General features: G+C 41.4%; 2 protein-coding genes across 4 annotated transcripts in view; one reads left to right on the top strand and one right to left on the bottom strand.

Annotated features, from left to right (window-relative positions):
- The window catches only part of sema3aa (sema domain, immunoglobulin domain (Ig), short basic domain, secreted, (semaphorin) 3Aa), an 818,452-nt gene that overhangs the window by 411,871 nt on the left and 388,327 nt on the right, over positions 1 to 18,254 (top strand). The window lies entirely within an intron of this gene.
- LOC311040130 (beta-1,4-galactosyltransferase 1-like) lies at positions 2,326 to 13,063 on the bottom strand. 3 transcript variants are annotated; one of them, XR_014600239.1, is made up of 3 exons: positions 12,573 to 13,063; positions 3,695 to 4,418; positions 2,326 to 3,065 (listed from the first exon to the last, which is right to left on the bottom strand). XR_014600239.1 is itself a non-coding variant. In XM_084050210.1 (2 exons), exons 1-2 carry the CDS (start codon positions 12,924 to 12,926, stop codon positions 3,753 to 3,755), a joined length of 1,020 nt encoding a protein of 339 aa, XP_083906336.1. In that variant the 5' UTR covers positions 12,927 to 13,063; the 3' UTR covers positions 3,424 to 3,752. The 3 variants fall into 3 exon arrangements, 2 of the variants coding, with proteins under 2 accessions (XP_083906336.1, XP_083906337.1); XM_084050210.1 differs by lacking the exon at positions 2,326 to 3,065 and having other exon boundaries at positions 3,424 to 4,418; XM_084050211.1 differs by lacking the exons at positions 2,326 to 3,065; positions 3,695 to 4,418 and adding an exon at positions 7,881 to 9,784 and having other exon boundaries at positions 12,573 to 13,062.

Below are 18,254 nucleotides of genomic sequence, written 5' to 3'. Positions count from 1 at the left end.
ACTATAGGCATCAACTGGCTTAAAGTCAGTGCTCAGATTCTAGATCTGATAACAACACCAACCTAAAGACATTCTTTACTGGAAGATTTCCACATAGTAAAATGCACCGGGGTCAGGAGACGGTCAACAACAGTGTTAAATATGAATCTAGGAGTATGTATATTGGCACTAATTAGATCAGAAAAATGACTTTGTAATGTAAAATACAAAATGCTATTGTTTAATTTAGCTCACAAAGGTCGCTATTTACTGTACATGTAAAGCTTCTTTGGCCAAATGCATGTAAATAGCGACCTTTTACGAGCGAAGACCATTGACGCACACAAGCAGCGAGCCTGTATAGTGCACCTTCACCAATGAAAACCGCACTGTCATATGTGCGGCTTTGTTTACAGAACACACTTATTAACTCACTATTGATAGCTAAAGATTGGACAGGTTTTCCATGCCGCTGTTAAACTGTGTCTTTTAGATCACTTAACCCATTATGAACTCATCGGTGTCATTTTTAGATTACTTTGGCTATTCAAAAATAGCAGATCTACAACTTCTTCACTGTACTTCTTCACTTTTATATCTGCTATTATTAGAAAAATTGTGAAAATGTGTGAAAATCTTTGAATGTTTATATATATATTTTTTTAAAGCAAACATTTTTAACTCAAATCTTTGCTTCTGGGGGGTCCCTGGAACAACATATTTTGAGATGGGGGTCCGTGGCCAAATACATGTCTTTTTGGGGGGTCCTATACATGAAAAAAAGTTTGAGAACCACTGATACAGAAACGCATGTTTAAAAAAAAAAAACTGTTAGGATTTAGAAGACATTTGTAGAATCTCCAGAAGCAAAAATGTTAGTTAAAAATGTTCGCTTTAAAAAACATATATATTCAAAAATGTGCACACATTTTCACAATTTTAAAGAAATCTAAAAATTACACAGATGCGGTCCCGGACAAAAAAAGGACAGGATATGTAATGCTGTGTGGCATGAGTTCTCATAAACGTAACATTTCCTGCGCAAAACACCCACCCTACTACTACCTTATCTATATATCTATATCTATATCACAACCGGTTTTCTTGCAGCCTTATTGTCCTTGGGAAGAATACCAGAACGGCCAGTTACAACAACGTAGTCGGAACACTCGCTCCGCTTATTTCCATTGTTTCCCTGAGAACAGTGAGCACTCTGCCATACATATGAGCGAGGTAGAGACGGGAAGATGGAAGAGGATGCAGTCCAACACATGTACAGTGGTGTAAAAAGTACTCATTGTTTGCCTGAGTAGAAGTATCAATACTGCAATGTAGAAATACTCACGTAAAAGGCCTGTGTTAAAAAAAAAGGCCTGTGAGTAAAAGTACAAAAGTATTGCCATCAAAATATACTAAAAGTACCAAAAGTAAAAGTACTAAAATGTTTGAAAATAGCAGATCTACAAGCTCACAACGCATCGCGATGCGACGCGTTGTGAGCTTGTAGATCGGCTATTTTCAAATAGCCTGGGTATAAAATAGGGCTAAAGTGGTTAATGTATGTTTTATAACATACATATGTTTTATAATAATGTATATCTACAAAGTAACTAACTAAAGTTTTCAAATAATTGTAGTGGAGTAAAAGTATAATATTTGCCTCTGAGATGTAGTGGAGTAGAAGTAAAAGTTTTGGAAATTGGAAATACTCAAGTAAAGTACAAATGACTCAACATTTTACTTAAGTACAATACTTGAGTACTGTACTGTACTTAGTTACTTTACACCACTGCATATTAGCGAGGCAGAGAAGCCTGGCTCACTCAGACAGCAATTTTCTCTGTTGAGTTTCCTGTGTAAACTGAATACAACTTCTCCACTGTAAAACGTATTCTGCATGTATACATGTACAGTACATACATGGACTATTTGTCATGTTCTCTTTCATGTTGTATTGTTTGAGACTTTTTAATCAAGTTGACTGTTCCGAGGTCGCCGGATTTTACTGCATGTGTCGGACCGTTCCGAGGTCGTAGGATTTGACAGGGTCCGACTATAGGTTGTTGGACCGACCGTTCTGGTTACCCATGGGAACAAGCACTATTTTATCTTGTTTTGCTTCCTCTATATTAAACTAGAGGTTTGTCAAGTTTACACACACACACACACACACACACACACACACACACACACACACACACACACACACACACACACACACACACACACACACACACACACACACACACACACACACACACACACACACACACACACACACACACACACACACACACACCCATTGTCTCTATTCTTATTCTTTTGTTATGTACTGAATGTTACTAGCCAAAGTGGTGAATATATCAACAATGCAATTGTTCTAATCATAAAACGGTGGCAAGTGGCAAACTTGAATTTCTTCAGAGACAAACAGGAAACCTGAGAGGGGATTTTTTCCCCTCTCGTTTCCTTTAACATTTCCTTGTAGTTGAGGGTGAGGGAGCAAGAAAAACGACATCTTAAGCCAGAACGAAACACAGGACCTGAGATGATCAGTGTGTTAACTTCCCCCTGGGTGATTTATCTATTGTACAACTGTGTCTGTCATTTGGACATGATGAGAAAACCGAGTTATGTATCATCTTGTATCATGTCCATGTCCCCATACCAAAATAAACTGTCACCAAAAGCCTGAGCGATTTCCGCCCAGTTGCATTGACTCCTGTCGTATAGTGATGAAGTGCTATGAGAGACTGGTCTCAGCAAATATTGAAAACAGTATCCAGTGGTGTAAAGTAACTACATGTAAGTACATTTACTCATGTATCATTGAAGTGCTGATTTTCTCATTGTCTTTGATAATAAGTAAGGCAATGGGTATGTGATAAATGATCACCCTGTAGTGATGTGCAGGTCAGGTTTTTTTTAATAATCCGCCACGGAGTCCAACCCACCCCAACCCGTCCTGCAAAACAATATATCAATCAAAGACCCGGCCCGTCCTGCAAACCGCAAAAACAAGAAGTATACAACCAAACGTCCGGCTTTTCAACACACTAGCAACGTCAAGTCCGTCCATTCAATTGCTGTCGAGAGAGACAGAGAGAGAGACATAGAGAGGTGGGGCGGGGGGGGGGGAGAGGTAGGGAAAACAGGAGAGAGAGAAGGTACCACCAGAATGCTGTTTCTTTTTTTTCCCGCGTGTTGACCTTTGACCCGCTCCGCCTGCCCTGCGATACTTGCGTCTGAAATCTTGACCCTTAAAGCACTACAAGGACGACTTCACCCATTTTTAACCTATCGTCATATAATTGGTCCTCACTGATGTTCATGATAAAATGGTAAAAAAAAAACATCTCCTCGTCTGTGTCTCATAGGAGGGCTGTGGACACTTCAGAAACCTGTCTACCAGTGACACCATCATTTCAGTTTTTCAATTTTTTTTTTCATTAACGTGAGAACAATGGATTCCATTATAGCATGCCAACTTTCCAGAAATAGAAAGCCTGCAGTTTTTATTAGCTTGGATTCCCCATCGATGATGTCACTGGTAGGCAGGTTTCTGAACTGTCTGCAGCCCTCCTCTGAGACACAGACCAAGTAGACCGAAATGGTACCATCTTATAATGAGCATTAGTGAGGACCAATTATATGAAGATAGGTTGAAAATGGGTGAAGTTAATTATTGCTAGAGAACATGCTCAGTAGCACAGACCTCAGACTAAGTGGCATGTTGTCCATGGGGTGTAAGGCTCTATACTCTACACAGTCATCTAGTTTGGGCTGCCAATGTCCACAGTGATAAATGTGTAGAGCTTATCCTTCTCAACCTTGTTTATGGTGTATTCTAGGGAGTTGATGCCATCTTCTTGCATGGTCCATGGGGTTTTGGAGAGCTTGTCAAATCTTTGGGGATTAGGGGCATTATGCTGGTCTCTTTCGTGCTTGATCATTGTGAACCTCCCAGTCTGCATGTCAGGCCGAGAAATAGTCATGGATTTTATAGTAATTCTTTGGTAGACGTCGTCGTCCTCTCCGCCCCAGCCCCAAAAGTCATTCGGGAAGCCGTTAATGGTCATGTACTGGTCTTTGGAGAACGACACGACCCCTCCAAAGATGGTCGAGTAGGGCAACATGAAATTAAATTTGTCAACGGCCACGGACAGGTGTCTGGGCTTACCAAAGCAGCCATAGATGTTACGGTCATCGATAGGGATTAGATCCACGTCAGAGAAGACAAAGCAGGTATAATTGTACGCCTTCAGTGCCTGGACAAAGCCTACGTTCATCAGTTTGGCCCTGTTGAAAGTCCCCTCTCCGTCCTGGTTAATGACGTACAGTCCATAGTTCAGCTGTTGGCGCTGCAGGATGGGATGGACGTGGTAAAGCCACTGTATCAGGTGTCGATGCCGATTGCGGAACGGAATGATGATTGCCACCTAAAAAGAAAAAGGGCATTTAAAAAAAAATCTTTTAGGTATCAAAGTGGGACGGTGAAGAGCTTATAATGGATCCCAGGAGGTTGCTGCTGTGGTGACGGCAGAGCAAAGTTTGATTTAGTTTTTGTCATTGTCTTTTGAATAAAATGCCATTTATTTTTAGTCACTTTTTAGTCACCTGAAATGTTTTAGTTTTTGTCTAGTTTTAGTCGACTAAATATGATAAGAAATGTATTTTGGCGGTGCCTTGATGGCGTCGTGAAGGCTGATTTTACACTTGGTTGCATGCTGAAAATAGCCGATCTAGAGCTACAAGCTTGTAGATCTGCTATTTTCAGAGCGCATCACTTGAGCGCAACCAAGCACAAAATGTATTTTAGTTCTACTGGATATCTTCTCCACTAGTCCCTCCCTAACATTTTAGTCTAGTTTTTATTTGTTGACAAAATTGTCAATATATTTACTCGTAGTTTTAGTCATCATAACTTAGTTTTTATTTAGTTTATATTTAGTTTTCGTCAGTGAAAAAAGGTAGTTGACAAATATTTTCCGTCATAGTTGACAAAATCAACACTGATGTCAGATGCTCACACTTGAAGATAAATAATGATACTACACACAACACTCTCCAAACCAAGGTCCATGTTTTCAAAATAACCATCACCTTAAGTTAAACCTTTTAGATAAAGAAGGCAAAACTAAATCAGCAAATTCAATCAGTTTACGGTCGGTAGAAAACAGTGGGGGTTCCATGCGTAGGCCTAAGGATTCATCTGCCAGGTGCTTATGCATTTTCTGCAGTTGTCACCCCTTGTAAAAGTAATCGGGAGAAAACTTCAGTGTGGGCATAGAATTAGCAGTTTTCAAAAGAATAATTGTTACTTAAGGGCACGGCCACACCGCACTTTTATTTGACCTATGGGGCGGAATCTGCCAATGCTTTGTAAATGCAAATGCGTGGATTCTTGGAAAAGATCCGCAAGCAAGAATCCACTTATTTGCATTGACAAAGCATTGGCAGGTTCCTCCTCAGAGGTAAAATAAAAGTGTGGTGGGGCCGTGCCCTAAAGGAGTAGTTAACCCATTTTTTCCCCTCCATTTTTTTAACTTTCTATCAATTACTCTCCCCACAAAGCATTGAATTCATGGAGATTTTTTTTTTTGCATTCCTAAGCCAATAATTTGATGACCGGCGGTTTCTCCGGTAGGAGACTCAAAGGAGACTCTTTGAGTCTCCTACCGGATACATTAGCATCTTTCCGACGGTCATCACATTATTGGCTTAGGAATGCGAATGTGAATTCAATGCTTCATAGGGTGTGTAATTGATTGAAAATAAGTAATTTCAAGATCAAGAGTTCACACTCAGGCTCCATACTAGGCTGTATGCAAATACTGTGTATTTGACTGGTCTGACTGTGCCATTTCTTTCCCCCTGCCACTGCCCATGCAAATTCATGCAAAAGAGGAGCCAGCCCTTCGACGCGGTGAACATTCTGTAAGAGAATTTGAACCCAGAGCAGAGGCTAAGTACATTTACTCAAGTACTGTACTTAAGTACACTTGTGAGGATTTTTTACTTTACTGGAGTATTTCCCCTTTTCAATACTTTTACTTCTACATCTCGAGGCAAATACTGTACTTTTACTCCACTACAATTATTTGACAGCTTTAGTTACTTGTTAGTTTGCAGATATAAATGTTACATTATAAAACATACATAAAATATCTGACTACTTCTTCCACCACTGGCCACTGTGGAGGTGCTTTTGGCCCAGGACCCACCAAATATCTTTTGCAGTGAAATAAACTATACATTCTCATTACCATGTCCACAAAGTGAGAAAATGCATGTTTCTCTATGATCAAATAAAACATATGAGCCATGTCAACGTAAGACATATTTTATTATGATAATTATTTACAGTTACATTCAGTTCACAAACAGATTTTATAACATTCAAAATAGTCAAGTACTGAGAATATACAGTATATTGTCAGAAATGGTGCTTTTGACATAAATTAACCATAGCATGGCCTAAAATTGTGTCAAGGAACAGCACTCACTGAAAAAGTATATGCATGTATTTTTCCTCTACATTGAAATGAGAATGGTTTTATTATGGCTAACATCGTGACCCACCTGACCCCCTGCTGTGACCCACTTATGGTTCACGACCCACAGTTTGAAATACACTGGGCCAGAGTTTAACTTAAAAATATAAACTGATAAAACACGACACAATGCCAAACCACTTCAGCCCTACATACATTTTGGCCATTTGAAAATTGCAGATCTACAAGCTCACAACGCGTCGCGATGCGATGTGTTGTGAGCTTGTAGATCTGCTATTTTCAAAAGATTAGTCTACCTTTTACACATTTGAAAACTTGTGAAGTGGGACATTCTGCATAATGAGTTCGTTCTACTGTTGGTACTTTAAGTACATTTTTAAAACCAATACTTTTGTACGTTCACTCAAGTAAATGTTGAATTCCAGACTTTTACTTTTACTTTTACTGCAGTATTGATACTTTTACTTAAGTAACACATGTGAGTACTTTTTCCACCACTGGTTGAGACCAGTTGTATCTGCTTATTTGCTATTTCTCCTGAGTTTAGTGGCAGACGTGGAACAATTGACGGTGCAAAGAAATACAGTCTAATCATCCTGTGCCACTGCGTCTGCTACGACAGAAAAGCTGCCAGACAGGTTTTTGATTTGGCACCTGTCGTTCCCCTATGTAAACTCTCGCAGATAATACCATTAGCGATGTGCAACATGCAACTTCAACTGATGCTACCCGTTTTACAAAGTATATAGAACTTTGGACTTTATTGTTCCAAAGGGGAAATTCCTCTCCAAGGCTCCCTACATATCAGACAAAAATACATACAATAAATAGCACACAATAACGGCTGGTGATGACAGACGGCAGCACACACTCAGACCTTTTCTGCCAGGCCTGTTTTTTTTTAAACCACATGAAACCCTAGCCTGGGACCAGACGAATCTGCCAGTGCAAACAAAAAATTGCCCTCGCAGTGATATAGTCTGGCTACGCGAGGCTAATGAAACCCTAGCATCATAGGTGAACATTCGATGAATACTGGTGAAAACTCGGCAAAAATAGCAGATCTGCAAGCTCACACAACATGTAGCAAAGTGGCCTTGCGTTTCAGCAAGGCCTGTTTTTAACCACATGATCCCTAGTATCTATTCTGGAGCAAAAATAGACAAACATTTGGCAAACATAGCGGATCTGCTTATTACGCTAGTTGACGGACAATAAAGCAGTGGTGAAAAGTAACTACAGTTTATTTACTCAAGTACTGTACTTACCGTAAGTACAATTTTGAGGTCTTTTTGACTTTACTGGAGTATTTGCAATTTGCAGTACTTTTACTTCGACACTACATCTCAGAGGTAAATATTGTACTTTTACTCAATTATTTGAAAACCTTAGTTACTATGCTTAGATTTAGTAGATTTTGATTATTATTACAAAACACATTAACCACTTCAGCCCTGTATATATTTTTGCCATTTGAAAATAGCATATCTACAAGCTACCAATGCGTCGCATCGTGAGCTTGTAGATCGGCTATTTTCAAAATAAATAAATTCATACATTTTGAACTTCTGAAATCGGACATTCTACACAATGAGTACTTTTACTTTTGGTACTTTTAAGTACATTTTGATGCCAATACGTTTGTACTTTTACTCAAGTACATTTTTAATTCCGGACGTTAAACTTGTAACAGTAGTATTTCTACATTGCGGTATTGATACTTTTACTTGAGTAAAACATGTGAGTACTTTTACCACCACAGCAACAAAGTAGGGTTTAAGTGGATGAGCCTGTTATGGCTGCGAGCATCGCTTTTTCCAAAGTAAGCCCTTGTGCACCGCAGTGTTGTGTACCTGTGCCTGGAGGGCATGCAGTAAAAAGGTGGTGATTGAGTGGCTTTGTAATTGTTCTTGTTCTTTTGAGGTTGCAATGGCCCTATTGTTTAGCTCTGTGAAGCTGGGTGGGGTGACACCAATTTTCTTGTTGCGCTATGCGTGTGAATTTGGCCCGGTTACCAACTAATAAACATGTTAAATAAGCAGGTGGGGCCCCTAGGCTACATATAATATAGTCTGACATCGCGTTCACAGGTTCGAGTCCCGATCCTGACGGTCTTCGCTGCGCGTCACCTCACCCCCCATCCCTCTCTCCCCATTTCCTGTCAGCCTACTATCCTATCTATAATAATGGCATAACAAGAATGGAAATGCTGAGACGAGGCGGGGAACAACTATTATTTCCTTTGTGTTGTTGACATTGAGGTGAAGATGGTTATCCTCACTGGCTCACACCACTGGGGGGAAACATTCAGCTTGCTGTTGCCATATTAGTCCAGGGCAGAGGGGTTATCTGTGAGTAGGGCAGTTAAGAGTTAACGCATATTTGAGGAGGTAGGTATATACTGTAGTGATGGGTGACCTGAAACTTCTTCTGAAAACTGATCTGGCAGGCAGCCAGGCACTGTTTCTGGCCGTTCCTGGCACACACCCAAAGACAAACAAAGCAGAAGTTGGTGTACTGTAGTAGGTAAAACAAATTGTAATAAAAAATAACCTGTTCCACCCCCGCCCTGATATATTGCACAAGTGCCAGGTATCTCCTGAGTTTTTTCCGGTGACGTAAGCCATCTATTTTGGACCGCCAATGTCCACTGTGACAAATGTGTAGAGCGTATCCTTCTCAACCTGGTTGCTGGTGTAGGTGAGGGAGTTGAATCCATTTCTATCCATAGTGGATGCTGTTCTAGAGAGCTTTCCAGGGTTCTGGGGATTAGGCTCATTATGCACATCTCGGTTATGCTTGATCATTTTGAACCTCCCGGTCTGCATGTCGGGCCGAGAGATGCTGGTGAATTTTATGGCGGTTCTTTGGAAGACGTCGTCGTCCTCGCCGCCCCAGCCCCAAAAGTTATTTGGGAATCCGTTAATGGTCATGTACTGCTCTTTGGAGAACGACACGACCCCTCCAAAGATGTTTGGGTAGGGCAACATGAAATTAAATTTGTCAACGGCCACAGACAGGTGTCTGGGCTTAATAAAGCAGCCGTAGATGTTACGGTCATCGATAGGGATTAGATCCACGTCGGAGAAGACGAAGCAGGTGTAATTGTCCTTCATTGCCTCCGCAAAGCCTACGTTCATCAGTTTGGCCCTGTTGAAAGTCCCCTCTCCGTCCTGGTTAATGACGTACACTCCATAGTCCAGCTGTTGGCGCTGCAGGATGGGATGGAGGTAGTAAAGCCACTGTATCAGGTGTTGACGCCGATTGCGGAACGGTATGATGATTGCCACCTAAAAGAAAAGGGCATTTTAAGAAATCGTATTACCGGTAATTCAAGGATACTGGCGGACCCACTGGACTTACTAAGCTCCATGTCAAGCTGTATGTAAACATATCTGACCGGTCTGTGTGTCATGACGCTCCAGGCATGCACTGTAACACAATAGTCCAAAACAGAAAAGAAATGACAACAAAGCAACTCACCTCCACCTCAACCCCTATAGCACGCCCTATGGTTCTCCAACTTTGTCATGTCAAGGACCCCCAAATTGACACTTACTAGCCCGCGGAACCCCATTTGAAAAGATGTGCCAGGGAGAGTGTACAAATGGAACCAAATGGACCCGTTAGGGTCCATTTGAGAGTTACAGACCTTATGGGTCTGTAACTCTCAGAGTTACAGACCCATAAGGGTCCATTTGGTTCCTAACTATCCATCATTTAGCTGGGGACCCCCTGGAACTCCCTCAAGGACCCCTAGAGGTCCCCAGACCCCACTTTGAGAACCAATAGACATTTTGCAATGTCCAAGGATCGGACCAAAAGTATTTTGTGTCTGTATATACAGTATACGTTCACAAGACAGAACAACAATAAAGAACCTTGAACAGTGTTTGGTGTACAAACATGATTATTTTAACCGAAATAGACAAATGATCTGTTTGCATGTAAATGGCTTGAACAATGAGAAGGAAGGGCCTATTTCTTACAAAGAAATGCCCTGTATCATGAGTGCAACATCCAATCAATCTAACCCTAACCCCAAAAAGCACTTTCACGTCTGCCCATAAGGGGCACCACAAATGTGAAAAGTTGTACCGTTTGTCATAGAAATGCCCCCCCCCCCCCACACCCCACGGCTTTCTCACATCTTGTTGACTGCAACCCAGCCTGGTGGAGATATGTGCTCTGCTGAGCACCCTTTTCTAGTTTAATGTCTGATGAATAGGACATCATTCAATATCATATGTCATCACGACAGGCGAAACAATAAACAAAGCTTGCAGAGCGAAGTTGAAAAACATATTTCACTTCACATCACTCTGTCTTCTCATCACTGAGGCCCATGCATGCACACACGCATGCGCGCGCACACACACACACACACACACACACACACACACACACACACACACACACACACGCACACACACACACACACACACACACACACACACACACACACACACACACACACACACACACACACACACACACACACACACACACACACACACACACACACACACACACACACTTTTTTTTGGTTGGTTGGTTTTCTTACTCCATCAATAAATTCAATGCTGTTTTTGTTAAGTGTATCCATTGGCAAACTATAGCCTACTCTAATCAGCACAATTCCGACTTCCCTAAACTTCAGCTTGTGCTCGCTGACGCGATAAATGATCTGGTCTAGTGCATGCCCACACACATTCATGCAAATAAGGAGCTTAATGAGAAGCTGCACACGGTCAACACAACATGCATTCCGTCAGACAATTGGAACCTTTTGAGCGGATCACTATACCTCACAAAACCCTCACTGTTGTCTGCTGGCTGTTGTGTAGGCCAGCGGTTCTAACTTTTTAATTCAAAGGAAAACCCATAACTCAGAGAGTGTGCAAATAACAATTTGATGACCGGTAGTGTCTCCAGTAGGAGACTCGATGGAGACTCCATTAGTCTCTGCCGGTCATCAAATGATTGCCTCAGGAATGCAACAAAAACAAAAAAAAAATCATGAATTCAAGGCTCCATTGGGTGTATAATTGATAGAGTAAATGTCATTTTGGGGGTGAACTATATCCCTTTTATAGTAGGCCACCATTTTGATCGTTTTCACATAAATTACAAATATGTTGTTGTTTTTTTACAAAAATGCCTTTTTTTGCAAACAACACAATCAAGTTCCTTTCTTGTGCCATCGATCACATTCACAATGTGTAGTATGTGCTCAAATACCATAAAGGTTGTGAAAGATGGGCTAGTACTGGTACAGAACACACAAGAGTGCAGGTGCAATTGTTCACAGCTGTCAGCATGTTGTCATGCAGTAAATGAGCCGCCTGTAAAAGCGCTGAACAAACAGGTAGAATTGTATGACAATGAGAGGAGACAGAGTGGGTGGGGGGGAAGAGGAGACGTGGAGAGGAGGGGTAGGAGGAAGAGGAGACGATGAAGGACAGGAGGGAGAGAGAGTTGAGAGGAAGAAGACGGCACAGAGGGAAATGCACAGAGGGAAATGACTTGGGAGGAGTAGTACTTGATGTGATGTTGTAATGAATGGCTTCATCCTGTATTACTGTCTTTTCCAATCAGCGTAAATTGTGATTTCTTGTTTTCATCAATATTTAGTCTGTTAGAGATATAGGCCTACTGTATGTATTACACAAACATAACACATTCCACATGATGTACTAAACACAAATACAAACCTACCACATACTGTAATATTGCATTTCCAAAATTGAGGTTTAGCCATTTCACTGCTGTACAGAAAAGCACATTAAATAATATGTTTTTAAAGCATGACGGTACATTTTTTTTATCCTCTGCGGCTATTGCTGGTACTGATGCTTAATCAGTAGTTGACATGCCTGTAGTTTTTTTTTCAAATCAACAAAGACTTAATTTGGCTGTTTAGCTAAATTACATTCTGCTCTGATTCCTGTGTTAATTATTAATTGGAGCATATGGACCCTAGTTTGGAGACATAATATTTCATTTAGCATATTTAATTATACCAGAACGAGCCAATTAACCCCCATTCTTTCCCATCCCGCCATTAATTTGACCCACCTTATGATGTGAAACACAGTCCGGTGGTCTGTAGCGTCCTCCCTCAAGTAGAGTAGAGTTAAAGTCTGTCCTCACAGACTCCATTGTCCTGCTCCAGTTGAACTCCACACGAAGTGGACCCAGCAGGAGAGGAGAGTTCTCGGGGCAGGACGGCAGAACCTTTTGTACATCCTCATCGGGCTTGGGTTGGGTTGGCTTTGCCGTCTGGGTTCTGTTGAGCAAGTCTTGTTCTTCACTCAGCCTATCTCCTGATGTCATCCGATGGATTAAACTGAACTGTGTAGAATGCATCCACACAAGCAATAACACCAACTGAATCAATATGAGGGATAGGATCACTAGTCGTATCTGCATATTTGCTGTTCCTCCTGCAGTTTATAGTGGCAGGTGTGTGGAACCAATCGACGGTATACAAGGCGATAAGAGCAGTCTAAAAGTCATCCTCTGCCTCAGCTGTTTATAGATATGTTTCTGCCATGCCTGCCAGCAATGCTACCAGACAGGTTTTTTGGTCCGGCCAAAGAAATGCGAGAAGGGTTATGACTGGGACCAGTAGCATCTCACCTGCTTTCACCTCATTCGCATGCACGCCCCTCCCCGTTCACCTCCATGTAAGCCAAAGTAATTGCAAAGCTTTGTTAAAGTCTAGAAACCTGAAGACATGATACATGATATTAGTATTAGTACATTCACTGTGACAAACAGTGGTGAAAAAAGTACTCAAATGTTTTACTTAAGTAAAAGTATCAATACTGCAATGTAGAAGTACTCTGTTACAAGTAAAAGTCCAGAATTCAAACTTTATTTAAGTAAAAGTACAAAAGTAGTGGTATCAAGATGTACTTAAAGTACCAAAAATAAAAGTAGTTATGTGTTTGAAAATAGCAGATCTGCAAGCTCAGTTGTGAGCTTGTAGATCTGCTATTTTCAAATAGCCTATAGGTAAAGGGCTAAGTGGATAATGTATGTTTTATTATAATGTAATTTAGTAACTAGTAACTAAAGTTTTCAAATAATTCTAGTGGAGTAAAAGTACAATATTTTCCTCTGAGATGTAGTCGAGTAGAAGTTGTACTTGAGTAAATGTACGTTGTAACTTTACAGTACTGCTTACAAATGGAAAGCACATACTTCCATGTAGGCCTATCTATCTACTTTGCAGACTAAATATTTGTTTTACTTCTTACCTCCTACCATTTAGCAAATGATCACATTTAACTGCATTTACAGTTTATTGCCGTTATCACCAAAGCACACAATGAGTTTGGTTGATATATGTCTACAAGAAGGTGTGGTTACTGGCTATTACCATTCTTTCATGATATGTTTCATTATTATTCAACCCATTAAGACCGGGAACGCATCTGTGTCATTTTAACCCATTATAAGACCTGAGGCGATTCTTAAAAATGTTTTCTAAATCCTAACAGTTTTTTGAAGAAAAAAAAATCAAAAAACAAAAATGTCAAGATTTTTCAAAAATAGCAGATCTACAAGCTCATAGCGGTGCCGCGCTATGAGCTTGTAGATCTGCTATTTTTGAATAGCCAAAGACATCTAAAGTGACACAGATGCGTTCCAGGTCTTAATGGGTTAAGATTTCTTTGGCTATTCAAAAATAGCAGATATTCAATCTCATAGCCGCGCTATCACATTTTTGCTTCTGAATCCTAACAGTTGTTTTTAAAACAAAACTTATGTTGCTATAATATCAGTGGCTCTCAATGATATGATATGTGTTTGTCCGCGAACCCCCTCCATCTCAAAATATGTTGTTCCAGGGACCCCCCAGAAGCAAAGATTTGAGTTAAAAATGTATATATATATTTTCAAAGATTTGCACACATTTCATGTTTTTTTCCCCTCAAAAAAATTAATACACCCACAATGCTGTGACTTCTTCCTTGTTCCGCTGAAGTGAACCAACCCTGCAGAAGTCTCTAACATTCTGGTGTAGCACGCACGCACGCACGCACGCACGCACGCACGCACGCACGCACGCACGCACACGCACACGCACACGCACACGCACACACACACACACTAATGATGACTAAACCAGGCAAACCGATCCCTTGAGATTCTAACTCCCATTTCTGTGGAAGTTCTTTACATCCGACTTCCCAGTAACTGATAACATTGACGCGTCATCATACGTCACCAGGTCATTTACTGCACTGTTTGACCAGGGACTTCAGGGCAACTGGCATGCAGTCATTTTGAACCTTTGGGTGGTTGTTCTGTGTGCGCACACACACACACACACACACACACACACACACACACACACACACACACACACACACACACACACACACACACACACACACACACACACACACACACACACACACACACACACACACACACACACACTTCACTTGGGCAATGCTGCATTGATGCCTGCATTCAGAATAGGTATGACACTGAATTCATTAATTTGAAATACTAACATAACATTTAATGTCTAGCACATTGACATGTCGTAGACACTAATGGCACATTAGGTGTCCACTAGAGATGTGGGGGAGGGGGGGCCCCCTCATGGCTCTTCCCTCAGAAGAGAAATCCACCTGGTGGGACATTAGTGTCAGAATTGGGATAAAGTGGGATGATAAAGATGGAGGAGATTGAGGGACCCCCTTAACCTTAACCCATTAAAACCAGGAAAGCATCTGTGTCATTTTAGATTTTAATCACTTTATTTTATACCTTGGCTATTCAAAAATAGCAGTCACCCGGAACAGTATTATTCCTATCCTATTATTGAGGATATAGTCAATCCTGGGAAGAGCTGTCTTCGGTACTCGTATAGGCTGCGTAAACACTAGAGTCAGCCTCTTTTTATGATTTTATGTTTTTTTTTTATTGGTTAATTTGTGTGATTTGTATGTACTTTGTGGATAGCAATTTTAGGGGAAGTGCAACAACACACCCACGGGCACACCTCCAGGTGCAAATAACGGAGTCGGCATAATGGATAGCGGTATAGCGGCCGCATTTAGGGACAGTGCCAGCTCCGTTGTGCTTAATTCACAGGTGGCGGGTAATGCCAACGGGTAAGGCACTGGCAAAAATATGGCCCACGTGTCTCACTGCCATCATGCAGTGAGACTGATGACCAAGTATAAATATACAAACAAAATAAACACTATTTAAATTAGATTTCTAGTTTCAATAGTCTTCCATGCATCTTCCATTCATTTTTTTAACCATGCTAATTGATGGATCAAGATGTCCTGTCAGCTACAGAGAAGGCACCTAACCCTTGAAAGGCTGCAGCCATCCTCTTACCAAGTGCATGCACTACTGATTATCTGTTTCTTGTTCCTGATGGTGAAGTACGTAGGTGTGCTTGCATAGCTGATGGTACCATCGGACTGCAAGACAAGGTCAGGATTATCCAGCCTTTTTGTGCGAGCTTCCAGCTCAGTGGCCTTGTGGTTAGAGTGTCCGCCCTGAGATTGGGAGGTTGGAGTTAAATTTTCTGGCCAGGTCATACCAAAGACTATACAAATGGGACCAAATGCCTCCCTGCTTGGCACTCAGCATCAAGGGTTGGATTGGGGGTAAGTCCCTGTGACACACTTGCGTCATGTCCAGGGGTTTTACTTGTACATCATGGCTAGGGGATGTACTTGTACATCAAGCTGACTCGCTACTTAGGGACAGTGACCTTATGGGTCACATGGTTCGGCAAGGCGTACTACTACTTGTGCGAGCTATGAAGATTTTATTCATCCATATATTTTGAGTGGATATCCTGCATGGAAGTGACTATGAAAACCTTCCCTTGAAAGAGTAGGAGGGCTTTCTTGGCGAGATAGACGTCTTTGATCCTGTTTGACAGGAACTGTTGTTGATACTTTCCCCAATGGCGTGTCGTCTTCCAGATCTTAAGTAGTTGAAGGCTTGCCACTCTGGAATATATTCCGCGTGGTCTCCTTGGCGAGATAGACAGTCAGCTCATTTTTTATCCTGTTTGACAGGAACTGTTATGCTGAAACTTTCCCCAATGGTGTCATCTTCCACGTTGTAAGTCGTCGGAGGCTTGCCACCCTGGATTCTCTTCCGTGTGGCCTCCTTCAGTAAAGATGGAAGATTTTAGTGGTCATACACTACATTGATCTCCCTATACTCTTTGGACGTGCTGTCCAGTATGGCTGTGAAGTGGTCAGCCTACTGGGCACATGATCTACAGTGTAGACTATGTGTTTTACCATTTGCTGCCCTTACGCGTTTGGATTTGCCAATATGGTCCAGCCAAAATAACGAAGGTTTTTCACCTTTCACCAAGGTTTTGAAAGACTGGACAAAAGTTAAATGATTGTTCTTCCTCTTTCCATTTCTCCCCTTTGTTTAGTATAGACATGTAGGCTACTTTTCTGTAGGCTACTTGCTCCGTTTCTGTTTATGTTAAACGATTGTTCTTCCTCTTTCCATCTCTCCCCTTTGTTACAGCCAGAAAGTATTGTTTGGTAATATTAATTTGAAGGAAGTAGGCTATACGCTACATGCTGTATAGGCCATTGGTTCTCAAAGTGGGGTCCAGGGACCCCCAGGGGACCCTGGGAAGGGTACCAGTGGGTCCCCCGCAAAATGTGTTAATGTAGCATCACAATAATTTGAACCTTATATACTTTGGCTATTCAGATAGCAGATATACAAGCTCATGAGCTTGTACTGCAGAGCTGCTATTTAAAAAAAAATTGTGAACATTTGTGCAAATCTTTCAATATATGTATTGTTAAGCGAACATTTGTAACTCAAATCTTTGCTTCTGGGGGTCCCTGGAACAAAATATTTGAGATAGGGGTCCTTGGCCAAATACGTATCATTTTGGGGGTCCTTGACATGAAAAGGTTTGAGAGACACTGCCTTAATCAGTCTGAAACTGTAAAACCCGAACAGCTATATCTATCTATAAAAATGACACAGGTCTATGCTTTCCCAGTACAGGTACAATCTGTGTAATTTGAGATGCAGCCTAAGCCAAGCCACTAACATCAACTATCTACATTAGTGGTTCTCAAAGTGGGGTCCGGGGACCCCAAGGGTCCTTGGGGGGATACCAGGGGGTCCCCAGCAAAATGTGTTAATAAAGCGTCACAATCATTACCCCTTTATCCATACTTTATACTATGGCTATTCAAAAATAACAGATATACAAGCTTGCAGATTTGCTATTTTTGAAAAATCTTGAAAATGTTTGTAAATCTTTTTTTACACAAATCTTTATTTCTAGGGGTCCCTGGCATAACATGTTTTCAGGTGGGGGTCCGCGGCCACATACATATCAGTTTGGGGGTCCTCGAAAAAGTTTGAGAACCACTGGTCTACAATGCAATGGTAGTGAATTAGGAATGAACCACATGAACCCTATAGCGTCCCTTTTCTGGACATGTCATAACAGGAGGGCATTTGGCAAAAAAAGGCGAACATTTGGCGAAGAATAAGAGAACATTTGGCGAAACTAGCCGATCGACAAGCTCACCGCGCGTCGTAATGCGGCACGTTGTGAGCTTGTAGATCAGCTATATATTCAGCAAAGAGATTTGGTGTAGAGGGAAACAAATGAGAGGCCAAGTACAGACCCCTGGGGAACCTCGGTCAATACAGGGTTTAATCGTATTCCACTGTTGTAGGCCACTCATAGCAGGCTTGAAAGATGGCATTGGTCTT

The sequence above is a fragment of the Gymnoscopelus microlampas genome (genome assembly GCF_963454915.1).
Source record: "Gymnoscopelus microlampas genome assembly, chromosome: 23".
Lineage (NCBI taxonomy): Eukaryota > Metazoa > Chordata > Actinopteri > Myctophiformes > Myctophidae > Gymnoscopelus > Gymnoscopelus microlampas.
This window is presented reverse-complemented; position numbering and strand designations above follow the sequence as displayed.

Coding starts and splice junctions, on each gene's coding strand:
- LOC311040130 (XM_084050210.1), bottom strand. CDS start 12,926: ATGCAGATACGACTAGTGATCCTATCCCTCATATTGATTCAGTTGGTG. Junction 4,419..12,572: donor ACTGTGTTTCACATCATAAG/GTGGGTCAAATT, acceptor TTTTCTTTTTAG/GTGGCAATCATCATTCCGTT.